This window comes from Ambystoma mexicanum, chromosome 9 (genome assembly GCF_040938575.1).
Source record: "Ambystoma mexicanum isolate Mex_15411 chromosome 9, UKY_AmexF1_1, whole genome shotgun sequence".
NCBI classification, from domain to species: domain Eukaryota; kingdom Metazoa; phylum Chordata; class Amphibia; order Caudata; family Ambystomatidae; genus Ambystoma; species Ambystoma mexicanum.
Genome location: NC_090931.1, coordinates 1,553,276,547 through 1,553,291,911, shown reverse-complemented (window position 1 = coordinate 1,553,291,911; position 15,365 = coordinate 1,553,276,547). Strand labels below are relative to the sequence as shown.

At 44.6% G+C, this 15,365-nt stretch overlaps 1 protein-coding gene across 1 annotated transcript in view; it reads left to right on the top strand.

The window, feature by feature from the left end:
• LOC138489511 (zinc finger protein 182-like) overlaps window positions 1-12,646 on the top strand; it is a 376,372-nt gene extending 363,726 nt beyond the window's left edge. Inside the window, exon 8 of the mRNA XM_069617253.1 lies at window positions 661-12,646. Coding sequence (XP_069473354.1) covers window positions 661-3,074 — 2,414 coding nt within the window. The 3' untranslated portion in view covers window positions 3,075-12,646. The remainder of the gene's footprint in view (window positions 1-660) is intronic.
• Window positions 12,647-15,365: the final 2,719 nt, after the last annotated feature.

Here is a 15,365-nt window from a genome sequence, read left to right as displayed (position 1 = left end):
TCTCATTTTCCACCATCTGCAAGCAGTACAATCAGCCTACATCACTCTTTATTTCTCATTTGCGAGGCGCTGGGTGGGGGAAGGAGGCCAGGCACCGGGTGGGGGGAAGGAGGCCAGGCACCGGGTGGGGGGAAGGAGGCCAGGCACCGGGTGGGGGGAAGGAGGCCAGGCACCGAGTGGGGGAAGGAGGCCAGGCACCTGGAAGGTAATGATGCGAGGCCCCGGGAGTTTAATGTGATGAGGCACCAGGAGGGTAATTAGGCGAGGCACCAGAAGGTTGAATACAGTTTCGACGAGGGTCTAGACAAAGCACATTGGGTTTGTGCTCATTGTTATATTATGTTTATACATTGTTGTCGAAATCACTGTGCAAGTATGTTTCAGCTTTTATTTTCTTGTCTGTAAAGCCTTAAACGGCTCCTTCCATTTTATTTATTTTAGATTTTAAATCTGTAAACTCTCCTCATGTTCAGTTTCCCCGTCTCTTGGGATTGCACTTATTGTGATGGACTGAGAGAACAATGATTTCCCTTAGGACGACCTGTGTTTTTAGTGTGTAACTGCAAGAATCATTCACAGCTCCTCCCTAGGTGTATTGTTAGTTTAGGCTCTACAGTGACGCAAAATAATATCTGGAACCTCTATTTCTTTTCCCCACAGAAAATGGAGCCATTCACAAAACTGGGAGCCTGCAAACGAACTCCAGAAGATGTTCGTACTGCAATCAGAGCTTTATGGAACCTTCCCAGCTAGTACTACATATGAGGGTCCACACAAATGAGAGAGCATTTACCTGCAGCCTCTGTGGCAAGTGCTTCAGTAACAGGCCAAGTCTAATCATACACAAGAGATCCCACATGGGCAAGAAACGCTATGACTGTAAGGAGTGTAGGAAAACTTTCACTACAAGCACAAATCTGTACGAGCATCAGAAGACCCATACTGGGGGGCGACCGTACCAGTGTACAGAGTGTGGAAAAAGCTTCAGTCAGAGCTCAAATCTGTACGAGCATCAGAAGACCCATACTGGGGAGCGACCGCACCAGTGTACAGAGTGTGGAAAAAGCTTCAGTCAGAGCTCAAATCTGTACCAGCATCAGAAGATTCATACTGGGGAGCGTCCACATCAGTGTATGGAGTGTGGGAAAAGCTTCACCCATCGGCCCAATCTCTACCAGCATCAGAAGACACATACTGGAGTGCGACCACACCAGTGTACAGTATGTGAGAAAAGCTTCACTCTGAAGTCACGTCTGTACAGCCATCAGAGGATCCATACTGGGGAGCGGCCATACCAGTGTTCTCAGTGTGAGAAAAGTTTTACTTGCAACTCAAATTTGTACCAGCATCAGAAGATTCATAATGGAGATCGGCCGTACCAGTGTTTGAAATGCGATAAAAGCTTTGCTCGAAGGTCACATCTGTACAGGCACCTAAAGGTCCATACCGGGGAGCGACCACACCAGTGTACAGATTGTGAGAAAACATTTACTCAGAGCTCAGTACTGTCTGAGCATCAGAAGACCCATACTGGAGAGCGACCATACCAGTGTACGGAGTGCGAGAAAAGCTTTGCTCATAGCTCAGCTCTGACCAACCATCAAAGGATCCATACAGGGGAGAAGCCCTATGAATGCACAGAGTGTATGAGACGCTTCAGTTACTTCTCATCTCTGTACAGCCATTTGAGAATTCATACAGGGGAGAAGCCTTTTGGGTGCACTGAATGCGGGAAGCACTTCACTCAGAGATCAAGCCTAGTGAAACATCAGAGATCCCACATGGGCGAAAAACTTCACAAGCGTACAGTGTCTGGAGCCCGCTTTACTCACAGTTCACATCTGGACTGCCATCAGCGAATTCATACACAAGAAAAACCCTATGAGTGCAGAGAGTCCAAGGAACAATCCAGTCCATCTCAAGCTGTGAACCATTCAGAGAAGAATCCCAATGAATGCAGAGAGTCCAAGGAAATATCAATTCCATCTCAAGCTCTGAGCAAAGATTGGAGGACCCATACTGAAGAGAAGGCTGATGAATATGTAGAGTCCAAGGAACGATTGCCACTGTTGCAACCTGTGAGCCAGGATTGGAGGACCCATACTGAAGAGAAGGCTGATGAATATGTAGAGTCCAAGGAACGATTGCCACTGTTGCAACCTGTGAGCCAGGATTGGAGGACCCATACTGAAGAGAAGGCTGATGAATATGTAGAGTCCAAGGAACGATTGCCACTGTTGCAACCCTTGAGCCAGGATTGGAGGACCCGTACTGAAGAGAAGGCTGATGAATATGTAGAGTCCAAGGAACGATTGCCACTGTTGCAACCTGTGAGCCAGGATTGGAGGACCCATACTGAAGAGAAGGCTGATGAATATGTAGAGTCCAAGGAACGATTGCCACTGTTGCAACCTGTGAGCCAGGATTGGAGGACCCATACTGAAGAGAAGGCTGATGAATATGTAGAGTCCAAGGAACGATTGCCACTGTTGCAACCTGTGAGCCAGGATTGGAGGACCCATACTGAAGAGAAGGCTGATGAATATGTAGAGTCCAAGGAACGATTGCCACTGTTGCAACCTGTGAGCCAGGATTGGAGGACCCATACTGAAGAGAAGGCTGATGAATATGTAGAGTCCAAGGAACGATTGCCACTGTTGCAACCTGTGAGCCAGGATTGGAGGACCCATACTGAAGAGCAGGCTGAGGAATGCATAGAGTCCAAGGAACGATTGCCACTGTTGCAACCTGTGAGCCAGGATTGGAGGACCCATACTGAAGAGCAGGCTGAGGAATGCATAGAGTCCAAGGAACGATTGCCACTGTTGCAACCTGTGAGCCAGGATTGGAGGACCCATACTGAAGAGCAGGCTGAGGAATGCATAGAGTCTGAGGAAAGGTGCAGTCTGTCGCAACCTGTGAGCCAGGATTGGAGGGCTCATACAGAGGAGAATGCCCATCAATGCACTGAATGCAAAAAAAGCTTCTGTGAATCCACGTCTTTGGGCAAGCGTCCAAACACCTATGCAGAAGAGAGACCCTCTGGTTGCACGGAGTGTGGTAAAACACTGTAACTTGGCAGTAAATCCATGTAGACTTCAGTGCTTTACCTGAGGTGTGGCCGCAACAGTTATGCATGTTCATGAATCAATAGCATCCCTGCGGTGGTATTGATCTCCTGTACACACTATTTATGGTCCAACACCAGCAGAGGGGGAATGACGTCCAACATCTTAAACTGCAGAACTGGGACCTGGGCCCTAGGCACAGGGAGATTAAAAGGAACTAAGCATCTGATACTTACAGAACAGAGCATTTTGCTAGCATGCACTGCAGAGAGTTCTTCTAGGCGCTGATTGGATGTGACCATGAAACCATCTATGAGATAATAACTAGGGGAGAAAAATAAAAAAAATTTAAAAAAGCAGGAGCAGAAGAAATCAACAGAAAAGATGTCAAGGGACAGCAAAAGTATTCTGGAAAATGTCATTATTGTAGAGGTGGTGACAAGGGGGGAACCAGAAACCTAAAGATAACCTTAATCATGACTGCATAGGATGGGTGCGGGGGCACGACAGGCTTATTTATAAATTCATAGGACAAAATGATAAATCATATACTACAGATTCTGCCATGGAGCTCCAAAGACCACCTCACATCTGGCTCACGGCAGGTGGGTCTGTAAGGAAGGCCTGGTATCAACAGTGAGACGGACACACGTGACCACAGTTCAAGGGTGTGCAAGGAAGGCATGGTATCAAACAGTAAGACAGACACAAGTCACCACAGTTCCAGGGTGTGCAAGAAAGGCCTGGTATCAAACAGTAAAACAGACACAAGTCACCACCGTTCCAGGGTGTGCAAGGAAGGCCTGGTATCAAACAGTGAGACAGACACAAGTGATCACAGTTCAAGGGGGTGATAAACAGATATCTAAACCTGAATCTAAAGATGGGAGCAAGCTACGACCATAAAATTATAGTAACACAGCCCTAGTGGTGTCTTGACGAAATAAAATAACTTGTACTAATAAACCTATTGCCAATACTTACTTCTAAATACAAATAGTATGGGAAACAATGTTATACAAAACAAAAGTTTTAAAGAAATTATATGTCTGCATTTTCAAGCCATTGGCCTCCATCCCTCATGTTTTCAGCATGGGACAAGGCGGCACACTCAAGCTTAGCACACACTCTGGCTTCTATAGCACAAGGATGCAGTTCAAATCACGACCCCCTTGCTGGGCTCAGACCCACTTTAACACAAAGCTTTCAATTGATCTCCCTCTGTCGGGCTCGGACCAAATCCATGTACCTTTCCATACTTTCTTTACTTTATCAAAATCAAAGACTTTCGACTGTGCGTGGGATTTCACTTGACCCATCGCAGAGCCACTTCGATTCACACTTCTCCAATTGACCTTGCTTTGTCGGGCTCGGACCAATTTTAGCTACTTTTATCACTTCTCAGCTGGGTACCTTACGGAGACCTTCGATTGAGCACCCACACAGTGCCGGACCACTCTGTCAAAAGTATTGCAACTTGCTTTAAAGTTCAATCACTCATCAGCATTTTAACTTCATTTGCGTCTCTTATCACAAGCGTTTTACCAATGTTTGTTCCAGCGCTTGCCATATAATGTTGCTGCTTGCAACCTTGGCTTCAACACAGACCAGTCTTGTATCGGTCTCACCAACTCACCGGCTGTGTTGATTTCTCTAAAGCAGCTTTGTTCTTGGAGCAAAGGCTAGTACCATTGTGGCTGGAGATTCTCCCCACCTTGGTTACTGAAGCGGGAGGGCCCCGGGTACCTCCGACACAAATGCAGGATTCTTTAGCTTGGTTTCGTGGTCTTACGCTTTCTCTCGAGGTTTCGTCGAAGTAACGGTTCCTTGACGAAAAAGTCAAGGGAACTTTCCTCCTTGCAACCCCCTTCTGTTTCGCCGTCTTTCTCCTCGTTAAACTGCCATCTTGGAACGTTGTTTCTTCATGTGCTTTGCCTTGCTCAAAGTGTGCTCTCGCCTTTTATCCGTGTGGGGAAGTGTAATGGAGTTAGGTGTGAGTGATTGTTGATAATTGCCTGATCGCGTCTGACCATAGTTTTGGGACCTGTCAGGTACACGGCTCGGGTATGATATGATATGTTATTTTATTTATAGCGCACCTATACACATGTGTTTCAAGGAACGACGCAGCATGGAAAGAGGACCGGGGGGGAACAAGACAACGATCTTACTAGGCCCAGTGACTCTGAGATCGCGCAAGTGCAGAGAGAGGAAAGGGGGAGAAGTGCCAGGGGAAGGAGAGGCAGAGAAGTGCTGGACACAGGATCAACGAAGCAGGAAAAGGAAGTGTTGCCATCAAGTAGCAGTGCAAGGGTTAAGTGCAGGCAGCAGGTGAATGGGAGTGCAGGTAAGGGTACTGTAGGGCTAAAGATACACCCCTAACTGCAGGGTTGCCATGCAGCGGTGCAGGTGTGCAACTGGTGGGGCAGGGACTTGGGCCCGGGGTTCATAGGGTAACCAGGTAACCAGTGCAGTGACAGAAAGAGATCAGCAGGGAAGAGGAAGAGATAAGACAGAAGCAAAGAGGAAAGTCTTGAGCAGCTTCCGGAACCGGAGATGGTTCTTCTCAAGTTTCAGAGATGCAGGGAGGCTGTTCCAGACGGAGGCCCCAGCCGAAGAGAGAGATCTACCACCAGCTTATTGCTTGGAGAAGCTACTGACCCTGAGGAAGTTGGAGGTGGAGGAGTGAAGAGCTCAAGTAGGAAGGTATTTATGAAGAGAAAGTTGGGGGTATTGAGGGCCCAGAAGGCCTTGAGGACGATGCAGAGGGTCTTGAACGTAATACTTGCATCCATTGGGAGCCAATGCAGAGATTTAAGTGCTGGAGAGATACGATCCTTAGGCTTGAGGCCAAGGACAAGTCTTGCAGTCCTGTTCTGGATGAGTTGCAGAGAGTAGAAGCAGGCAGATTTGGAAAGAGGCTGTTGCATTAGTCAAGCCTAGAGAGAACCAGAGCACCAGAAACAGTACGCTTCTGGGGGAAGGAGAGGAAATGAAGAATACCTCAGAGGATGTGCACTTGGTAGTTTGACTTCTTAGAGACGTCAGAGATGTGAGGAGAGAGAGTGTGGAGTCAAGATGACCCTGAGGTTCTTATCCTCACAGATGGGAGAAGGAAGAGGGCCAAGGGAGGCCGGCCAGAGGGTGAGTGGAAAGGAGGGCGCGGGTCTGTTTTCCCTTAGAGCGGGCCGTCAGTGAGAAAATATTCATGTTGTAAAAGGGGTGGGGGGTATAGTTCCTAAATATCCTGCTGGGTAGGATAGGGCAAAGGTGTTACAGGGAAGGGCATACTCCCACTCCAGCTCCCTGAAGACCCTTCACCCAGGTGATCCTCCCGCACTGGTCCACCCTCAGGAACTGGATCCAAAAGCGATAGCCATGTCCTGGCCACCTGGATGACATAAACGGGGACTAGTGGGTGAGACATCTTCTGGTTTCTCACAGGTCATACCAGCACTGCACAATAGACACACGCTGGAGGCTCTGCACGTGCTGCGATGTTCTATTGGCAGGCACCTCTGGAGCCAGGAGACTGACAATGCTGCAGAAAAGGCCAGTTAGAATGTGTTGGAAAATGGGCGCACTAAGAAAAAGAAAATACCCTGAGCAATTAGTCAGTCCATGAATAGAATGAAGATTATGAAGCCCCACAAGATTCATTCCGGGGCTTTCCTAGGGCAGGGCAGGAAGTCAAGGAGCTTGGCTTATGGAGAACCTCTGTGCACACTATAAAAAGAGCACTCTGTGAAAAGAGGCCACAATGCAGGAAACGAGAAGGACATTTTTAGTTAATTTAAGATATTGTAAGACAGAATATTCTCCTAAAACTTTATGTCTGTGGAGCAGATACCAGAAGATGTGGAAGGTACTGCAGAGAGCAGTCTCTGCTTAACAAGGGCATAATGTCACGTGGGTGCGAGGCCATCTAAGCAGGCAGTCTCAGCATGCATCATTCTGCTGCACTCCTTATTTGTGCTCTGTCTCTGCACTCCTGTGTTTGTTGCATGCTGTACTCAACAAGTGGCATGAACGCGGCCTGGTTCACACATCTCCAAGTTTATAATTTTGCTGCTGACCTGAACATAAGTAGACTAAATGGGCGTGTTGCTCCTCTTTTTTTAAGTGTATAGTTAGCTAGGAATACTTAATACATTCATAATGCAAGAGCAAAGACAGAGCTGAGGACTAGGCAGAGTGGTAATAGCCCTTTTACAAGCATTCCAGCGGGGCAGGATTAGAATCTGTGCACGCTAAACAAGAAGGTCACGTCTGTTTAATGCATGTGACATTGTGGGCACTGGACTGCCCTTGTGGGTGGGGCCAGACTGATATTTCTCCTCTGTGAAGGGTGCAGTGAGCTAAAACCTGAGTGTACCCTCCTGAGTGGAAGACACTCCAGAGAACAGAGTATTTAAATTGTAATTATTATATAAAATGATGTTCGTTCTCAGTAGAGGGGCTCCCACACTCTTCTTTAATTATCCAAACGAGTCATGAATCGGGTGCCCTTCTGTAATCCGGAATCTAACGAGCCGCTGCTAACCCGGGAGAAACAATCCAGAGAAGCAACAGAGGTAGTGAGAAGAGCGGACGAGGCAGCACAAGGACAGTGGAAAAATGCAATCAATTAAGGGGTGGTCATTAGTGGGACAGTGAAACCTGTGGTGTTGATGGGCCCAGTTGGAAGTACTTGGTTCCTGAGTGCCAATCTGCCTTATATGGGTTTGGTGGAGAAACTTGGCAGCATGTTATCCATTGGGAAGAGCCCAATAAGCTACAGCTTTGAGCCTGGTTAGCCACTGATGTGTGAGTGGGCTGATGTGGGAGAGTGGGCGAGTGTGAGTGGGCTGATGTGGGAGAGTGAGAGAGAGCTGATGTGGGAGAGTGAGCGAGGGCTGAAGGGGAGAGCTTTGTTGTGGTTCTCTTGACGTGCTAGTGGTGAAGACTCTGGTGTCCATCTTTAGGGCATTGTGTGCAGAATTAAGGTGGAAGGAGATCTTCGAAGGGAGTCGGTTAGTCAGGCGAAGAGGGGAGTAGACCTTACAATGCAAACCGGGAGTCGCTAAAGGACCAGGGAGCTAATAACAGGCCCGTTATTAGCTCCCTGCCCATTCCCATTGAGCTCTATGGGGGCTCGAATGGGAATGGGGATGGCTTCCATGAATGGGGAAATACTGGGTCCTCCAAGATTAGAATGACCCGGTAAGTCCCCATTCAGGGAACCCGGACCCGAGTTTGGAGGCAGCCATGCCGCAAATAGCCTCCAAACTCGTAATGAGGCCCATTATCTTGAGTTATCCGCTAAGGGTATGGGTGGCAAGAGATTTGGGTTCAGAGAAAGGGCTGCCTGAAATTTGAGGATGACAGTCACCCACTTCACCTTCCTTAGCATGTTGGTTGGCAGGTGGGAGATTTGCCAAACCACACTCTAATATGCTCAGGTGCTGTACTCATTGGCCTTCTGGCACTTGTGCCAGTGAAAGGCAGGTCCTTTCAGGGCAGGGCAGGGAGGTGTTTGTCAAGCGTTGGTTGGGGAAGAGGCCAGAATCCCCCCTCCATTCTACAAGAGGTCTACCCTGCTATCACAAGCACCGAACCCATCCCACACGGTCTAAAATTAAATGAATTTCCCCTGCCCCCACTCCATAATGGCCACAGCTCACCAGGCTTTGAGGCAGAACCAAAGGGATACTGTTACCCTTCAGGGTTTCTTCACAATGAAATAAGGAGCAGAACATTTGGAAATAGAAAGTAAAGGTTAACTTAATCGTGATACCCGGAGACTGGAATGCTGACTACATTATTTCCTAAATGAATAGTAAAACACTGTGAAATTAAACAATATAGATTCTGCTGCCATACAGCTCCAGGAAGCACTTTGCACCTGGTGTCTGGAAATGAGGTTCAGTAACCCACACTGTGAAGGCTCTACCTGGCAATCACTGGGCCCAGAAGCCAAACCAACAACCAGAAAGCAACCACGCAAATAGTGTTGGATGTCTAGCATAGTAGCTATACAAATAATTTCCAGTGATTATTTAGGTCTGCAACCTGCCGCTCTCCAGATGTTTTGGACTACAACTCGCATGACCCACACAATTGACTATCCTAGCTAAGTCTGATGGGAATTGTAGTTCAAAACATTTGAAGAGCCAATGTTTTCAGACCTCTGATGTGGGTGATAACTTGTGCAGCACTGTTAACAGTCTCTATGTTACACCAATTTGGTGATTCTTATCATAAGCACCCAGCACAACTGGGGTGCTAATTGTCCTATTCCTTTAGGAGCGGGGGGTTTTGGGAGTGAGCCCAAAGTTTCTGCATCCCCAAAATAACTTAAAAGAAAATGAGCACAGGGAGCTGGGGGCAGAGTCACTTTTTAGCTTTTCATGTCAGCCGGGTAAGCGATGCAAAGGCATGGCTGGGAGTGGCGAGTCTGCGGAAATATGTGAGTTTTAAAATCTCAATTGTTTTGGAAATATTAAGGGTGGGTTCGGGGAAGCAAAGTAGAGCGAGGCCAGGCCAGAGAGGAGGAAGTTCCTAACACTCTGGCTTTTTTGCTTTTACTGGCAAATAAGGCCTGCATTCCAACCAGCCTGATTGGATGACATGCCCTGCCAAAGTGCGCTAACAGTTAATGGAGAGAAAGAAGATTTGAATTCCCAGGAGACTGGAGACTTTGAAAATGTGGACTAGAGAGATGAGGAGCAGCAATTACTGTACGTAGGTTGACTCATGAACAGGAAGTTCGGACTGTAAAACTGGACACAGTAGGACTTCCATAACGAGCCCACAATGCTGGCTCTAAGAGGAACACATGAAATTAATCTAAATGATTAGTAACACATGTGAGGAAGGCATGGTATCAACAGTAAACCCAACACAAGTGGCCACAGCTGAAGGGTGTTTATTGAACTTCAACAAGGGTATGATAAATGCCTATCTAATCCTAAATCTACAGATGGGATCAAGATACGACCATCAAATAATAATAACGCAGTCCTAGTGGAGTCTTGTCAAAATAAAAGTGCCTATACTAAAAAAAATAAAAAAAAAATATTGCCAATCCTACGTCTAAATACAAATAGTGTGGGGGTGTTTATGAAAAAGAAAGAAGTGTTCACAAAAATATGTCAGAATGTTCAGGCCGTTGGCCTCCCTTCCCAACGTTTTCAGCACGGGACAAGGCGGTTCACTCGAGTGTAGCACAGTCTCTGGCTTCTTTGGCACAAGGATACAGTTCAATCGCTAGCATCAGGGCCTTCTGCGCCCAAGTCTCTTTACTTATCCAAGTCTCTTGATTCAGAGCAGAGGGCTTGATGTACCAAAACAAAGTTGTTTTCCTCTTACAAGTACTCAATGATCGATAGTTTGTATCCCTCTCTTTCGGCTCAGATCCCCTTTGATTTGATATGATATGACATTTATAACGCGCCTATACAAAAGTGTTTCAATGTTCATAGAATATTCTTTCTCAGGTCACTCACGCGTCACTCCGGATCCCCCTCAGCCAGGCTCAGATCGTTCCTCTTGCACAATTAGTCTCACTTCACTCAGCCGGGCTCAGACCAATTTCAATTAGCATAAACTATCGTAGACTTTGGAATGTGCACTGTGTTTAACTTGACCCGTTGAAGGACCACTTCGATTTCACAATTCCTTTTTTAAATTTGCCACCTTTCAGTTGGATACCTAACAGACCTTTGAATGAGCACCCAAGTGGCACCAGACCACTCTGTTTACGGTATCTGTCTTTGTTTCAAATGTTCAGTACTCATCTGCTGTTTATTTATTCACGTCGCTCGTCACATACACTTCACACACTATTTTCTTCAGATTTCTCTATACAATGTTGCTGCTAGCAACCTTGGCTTTAACACAGCCTGGTCTGGTATCAGTCTCTCCAACTCGCCACATGTGCTGACTTTACTGGCTCTGATTTGTTGTAGGAGCCAAAGGCAGTACCACAGCGGCAAACGCTCCTCCCCAGCTTGGCTATCGATGCGAGAGAGCACAGGGTACCTCTGACACACAATGCAGGTTTCTTCAGCTTTAATTCCAGGTCTTATGTTTCTTATTCTCGAAGGGATTACACAGGGGTTTTACTAGGGTGCACTGCTCTTACTCTTTCAAAAATGGTTTTTCAATATAGTGAAGTCGTCACTATGCTTCAGGTGCTCTGGGCCCCAACCCTCGCCACAGAGGGAAAAAGTAAAGTACCAATAAAATTCATCAGTCACACTGATGAATGACCCAGTCACTCTTCTGAGGTCCAAAGAAAACCTCTTCTTCTGTTATGTTTAACACTATTGGTATTTAATAGAAAGCAATAAATAAAAAAAAATCATACATCAGAAGTCAATCGAAATTCAATACACCAATTCACCTAATTCTTGTTAGAACTGATGCTTAAACATTACAAGGTAATTGAAGCTTAATAGGATTTATCACTCTCCTTAATTCATTCAATAGAAGAGTTTGTATCATGCAACCACATTCATTGTATTTTTCACAATATACACGGTCAACAATTCAATACATGTTGTTATAAGCATGAATCACAGTTCTGTGTCTTATTCAAACCGTGCCACGTCAGCAAAACTAAGTGTTCCTAATGTGGTGCTTGCTTTAGACATGACACTGCAGTTTGTTTCGGGGCGTGCTGTCCTTTCTTCAGGTGTAACTGCTATCTCATGTTGTGAACTAAACCGTGTATAAAAGAGAAAGTGTCTACGAGTGTAGAGGAATGTTTGCAGGGTATCTAGATTGAGAGTGCGCTGACACTGGACTTGTAATACAGTATTCTTAGCAAGATGTTGTGAATTAGTTAGCTGTGATTACAGTGGAACTTAAAGGCTACCCCAGCCAATGACTATTGGAATAATAGAACAGCAGTTCCACAAGTACGCGCTGTACACTGGGTATAATGTCAAATAAATTTGCAGTGTTGTGTATGAAACACATTTAATGTGTAACATTTATTTGTACAAGTGCAAAGTCAAACTTTGGAGATTCTCATGAAACTAGAATATGCTACGGACACGTGTTTTGACCTTCTAGGTCTTCCTCAGGGCAAAGTATATTAATCAAATTACATTCTCATATAAATTCAAAAATTAAGTTTCATTGAACTAAACAATGAAAACAACAAGAGGTGGGAGGAAAGGGGAGACAAAAAGAGAAAAATAATAGTGAGCAATAAGGCATATCGTATGTCACTTATTATATCTACAAATCTTATATCAGTGCTTAAACATCAGATCTCCCGTCAGACCTCCAACTAATCAAGGTGCTGATCCTACAATGGTACATTAATTCCGATCTACTTCATCAGCAAATATCGGACACATTTAAACTCAATCATTGAGGATGCTTTTTCTTAACATACAGAAGCTCTAACTATGTATAGAGTCTATCATCTTGACGAGTACGGGACATTGTATAAAGCCACATAATCATGTAGGGCCATTCAAGTAAAAAAGGATAAATTACCCCTGGCTAGCAAGTGATGCCCACTGAGAGTATATGCAATAATATTGCAGGTGTGTCCTCCTAAATCCATATTATAATACTGGTAATTAATTGGCAAGACAATTAGGTTGACCTTATTGTCTTATTGCTTGATACAGCTCATGTCTTGTTTGTACCTCATTATTCAACCACCCCAGCATCCATGATTCTGCTAGATCAAAACAAACATAATAATGGGAACTTATTGAAATTACCTTATTCCTTCCCTGTGTTGGAACTAGTCCATATTACTAGAGATAGGAATCTCACCACGAGCAACTTCGGTTTTAATCTTAATTCCACACCCTGGCGTTGTTAACAAACCAGAGTGTGAGCTTCATCTCATGATGGAAATTATCATATAACTTCTGCAGTGAAAAAATGTAAAACCAACATGCAGCGTGTACTTTTATGAATATGCCCTTAAATAATAGTGCAAGTTGCACATTTTCTATATCCACTTAATAAAGTGTTCTTACCAATAGTTCATTCTGAAGAAACATATCAGCTCTGCCTTGCATAGAGCTTGCAACACTTTCAGCAAAATGAGAATCCTGTTTGTTTCTTGAGCAGCTGCTTTCGCATTGTTGCCTGAGCGGCGTGTTTGTCACGTCTCTATTTAGAATCAGCTCATAAAAAAACTGGAAAAGAATAAACATATAACGCATGCATCAATCGAATGCCCTTGGACCAGAGAGAACATACGGTATCTTGATAGCACATTTTATTCTTGCCAGTAGTCATGCTTGAAGGCATATAAATACGCCATTGTGTCCTAGTAACTCCGAGCAACGTCGGCAACCGTTCGTCTTCAGCTCCTTCATTGTTATTTCACATTTGTGGGTTTGCCACGTGACAGTCACGTGGCATACATTTTCGCATAAGGAATTATTTGTAAAAATTACTGTGGAAGTGCATACTTTAGCCTGAGTATTATTTGCTTGGCAGACTTGTTATCTTTGTGGTAGCCATAGTATCTGTCATTGTTTTAGTACATTTTTAGCTTGTCACGTGACGAATCACGTGGCATGCGTTTTCACAAATACATTTGTTTATAATCAAACTCCTGTAGAATTTTATGTTGCAGCCTGAATTTTATTGTCTTTGCAGAATGGTTGTGTTAATGGTTATTCTTCAAGTCTGCTTAGAAGTTATGTAGATTAACCTAGCAGGGGTTGACTGTTAGTAATTAGCCAATCACCAAAATTCCACAAAAGGTTAATACAATGTCCATTGCTCCATTCATTTTGGCAGCTCTAACAAACAGTATACACTTGTGAATATTTGCATTATGCGAAATCCACAAAAATGATCATGTGAAAATGCTTGGGTACTTGGTCCTCTGATTTTTAACCAGGGTTACACACAGAGAAAACCAGATCTACCAAATAATTTTTTTCATAAAAAGACATTCATTTAATGTTCCTTGTTAAGTCCAAGTCGAGTGCATCTCAATTTGCAAATCATCTGTGCCTCCAGGTGACGTAGATACAATTGGCGGTCACCTCCTCTTGTGTGTGATAGAGCATGTTGTAGGTCCACAAAGCAGATGTCTTTGCGATTGTTACTTTGGTGATAGGTTTGCCAGTGAGTGGCAAAGGGAAGTTTGGGGTCTTGGCTGTTCAAATTCGCCAAATGTTCCCGTATTCTGACATGTAACTCCCGAAGTGTGCTTCCTACGTACATTTTCTTGCATACACATACTACTGCATAAACAACATATTTAGTTTTGCAATTGATAAAGTCCTTAATCTCAATTTGCATACCTCCATGACAGACAAAGTTTCTTGTAGGTGAAAGCGCAAATTGACAGAAATTACAATTTCCACATTTGTGGAACCCCGTAATCTGGCTACTTAGCCAATTGGACACAGCCCTACTGTCGGATTTAAGTTCCAGAAACGAGGGGCTTAGTTTATTTTTCAGAGTCTATGATTTGGTCAAAATTATTTTCGGACATGAAGTGATATATTGTATCAAATCGGTATCTAGCTTGCAGAGATGCCAATGTGTGTTTAGTAGCCCATAGAGACGACTTATTCCTCACTATTATCGTTCTCTTTTAGTCTCCCCTTCCCCCCCCTCCCACCTCTTGTTGTTTTCATTGTTTAGTTTCATGAAACTTCATTTTTGGATTAATCAGAGAATCTAATTTGATTAATATACTTTGCCCTAGGAAGACCTAGAAGGTCGAAACACTAGTCGGCTGCATTTCTAGTTTCATGAGAAACTCAAATGTTTGACTTTGCACCTAGTGTACAGCACGTACTTGGGGGAACTGCTGTTCTATTATGTCTGAGTGTAATATGCAGTCATTCTAATGTCCATAATGCTTGTGCTTAGCACTAATGCACTAATCTGTCTGCTCTTGTGACCACAGGTCCATTCCTCAACTCTCAAGGGAAATTCACCAATTCAACCAGCTCTGAAAATATACTATACACCTGTTTTTGTGAGCACCTCTCAATGCATGTTTATATATGCATATATTTGTATTCAACACAGTCTATAGTTCAAAACAACCTACTTGAATGGGGGTTTTGTTCTCTCTCAGCTTCAATGCACCCAGTCTTCACCTCTCCCTTCAATTCTCCACTGTAAAACAGATTGAAGCTAAAGTTCCCATATCACGTTGACTGTTGCTCATAAGGCATGTGTTCGTATCCATGTATCAGAAAAACCTTATAACGTGGACCCTGATTAGGTTACCTGATGTGTGTTCAAATGCGAACCTCGATGTGGGTATCGGGACCTGGCTGTGAAAATCGTCTCCCGTCCCGCATCAGC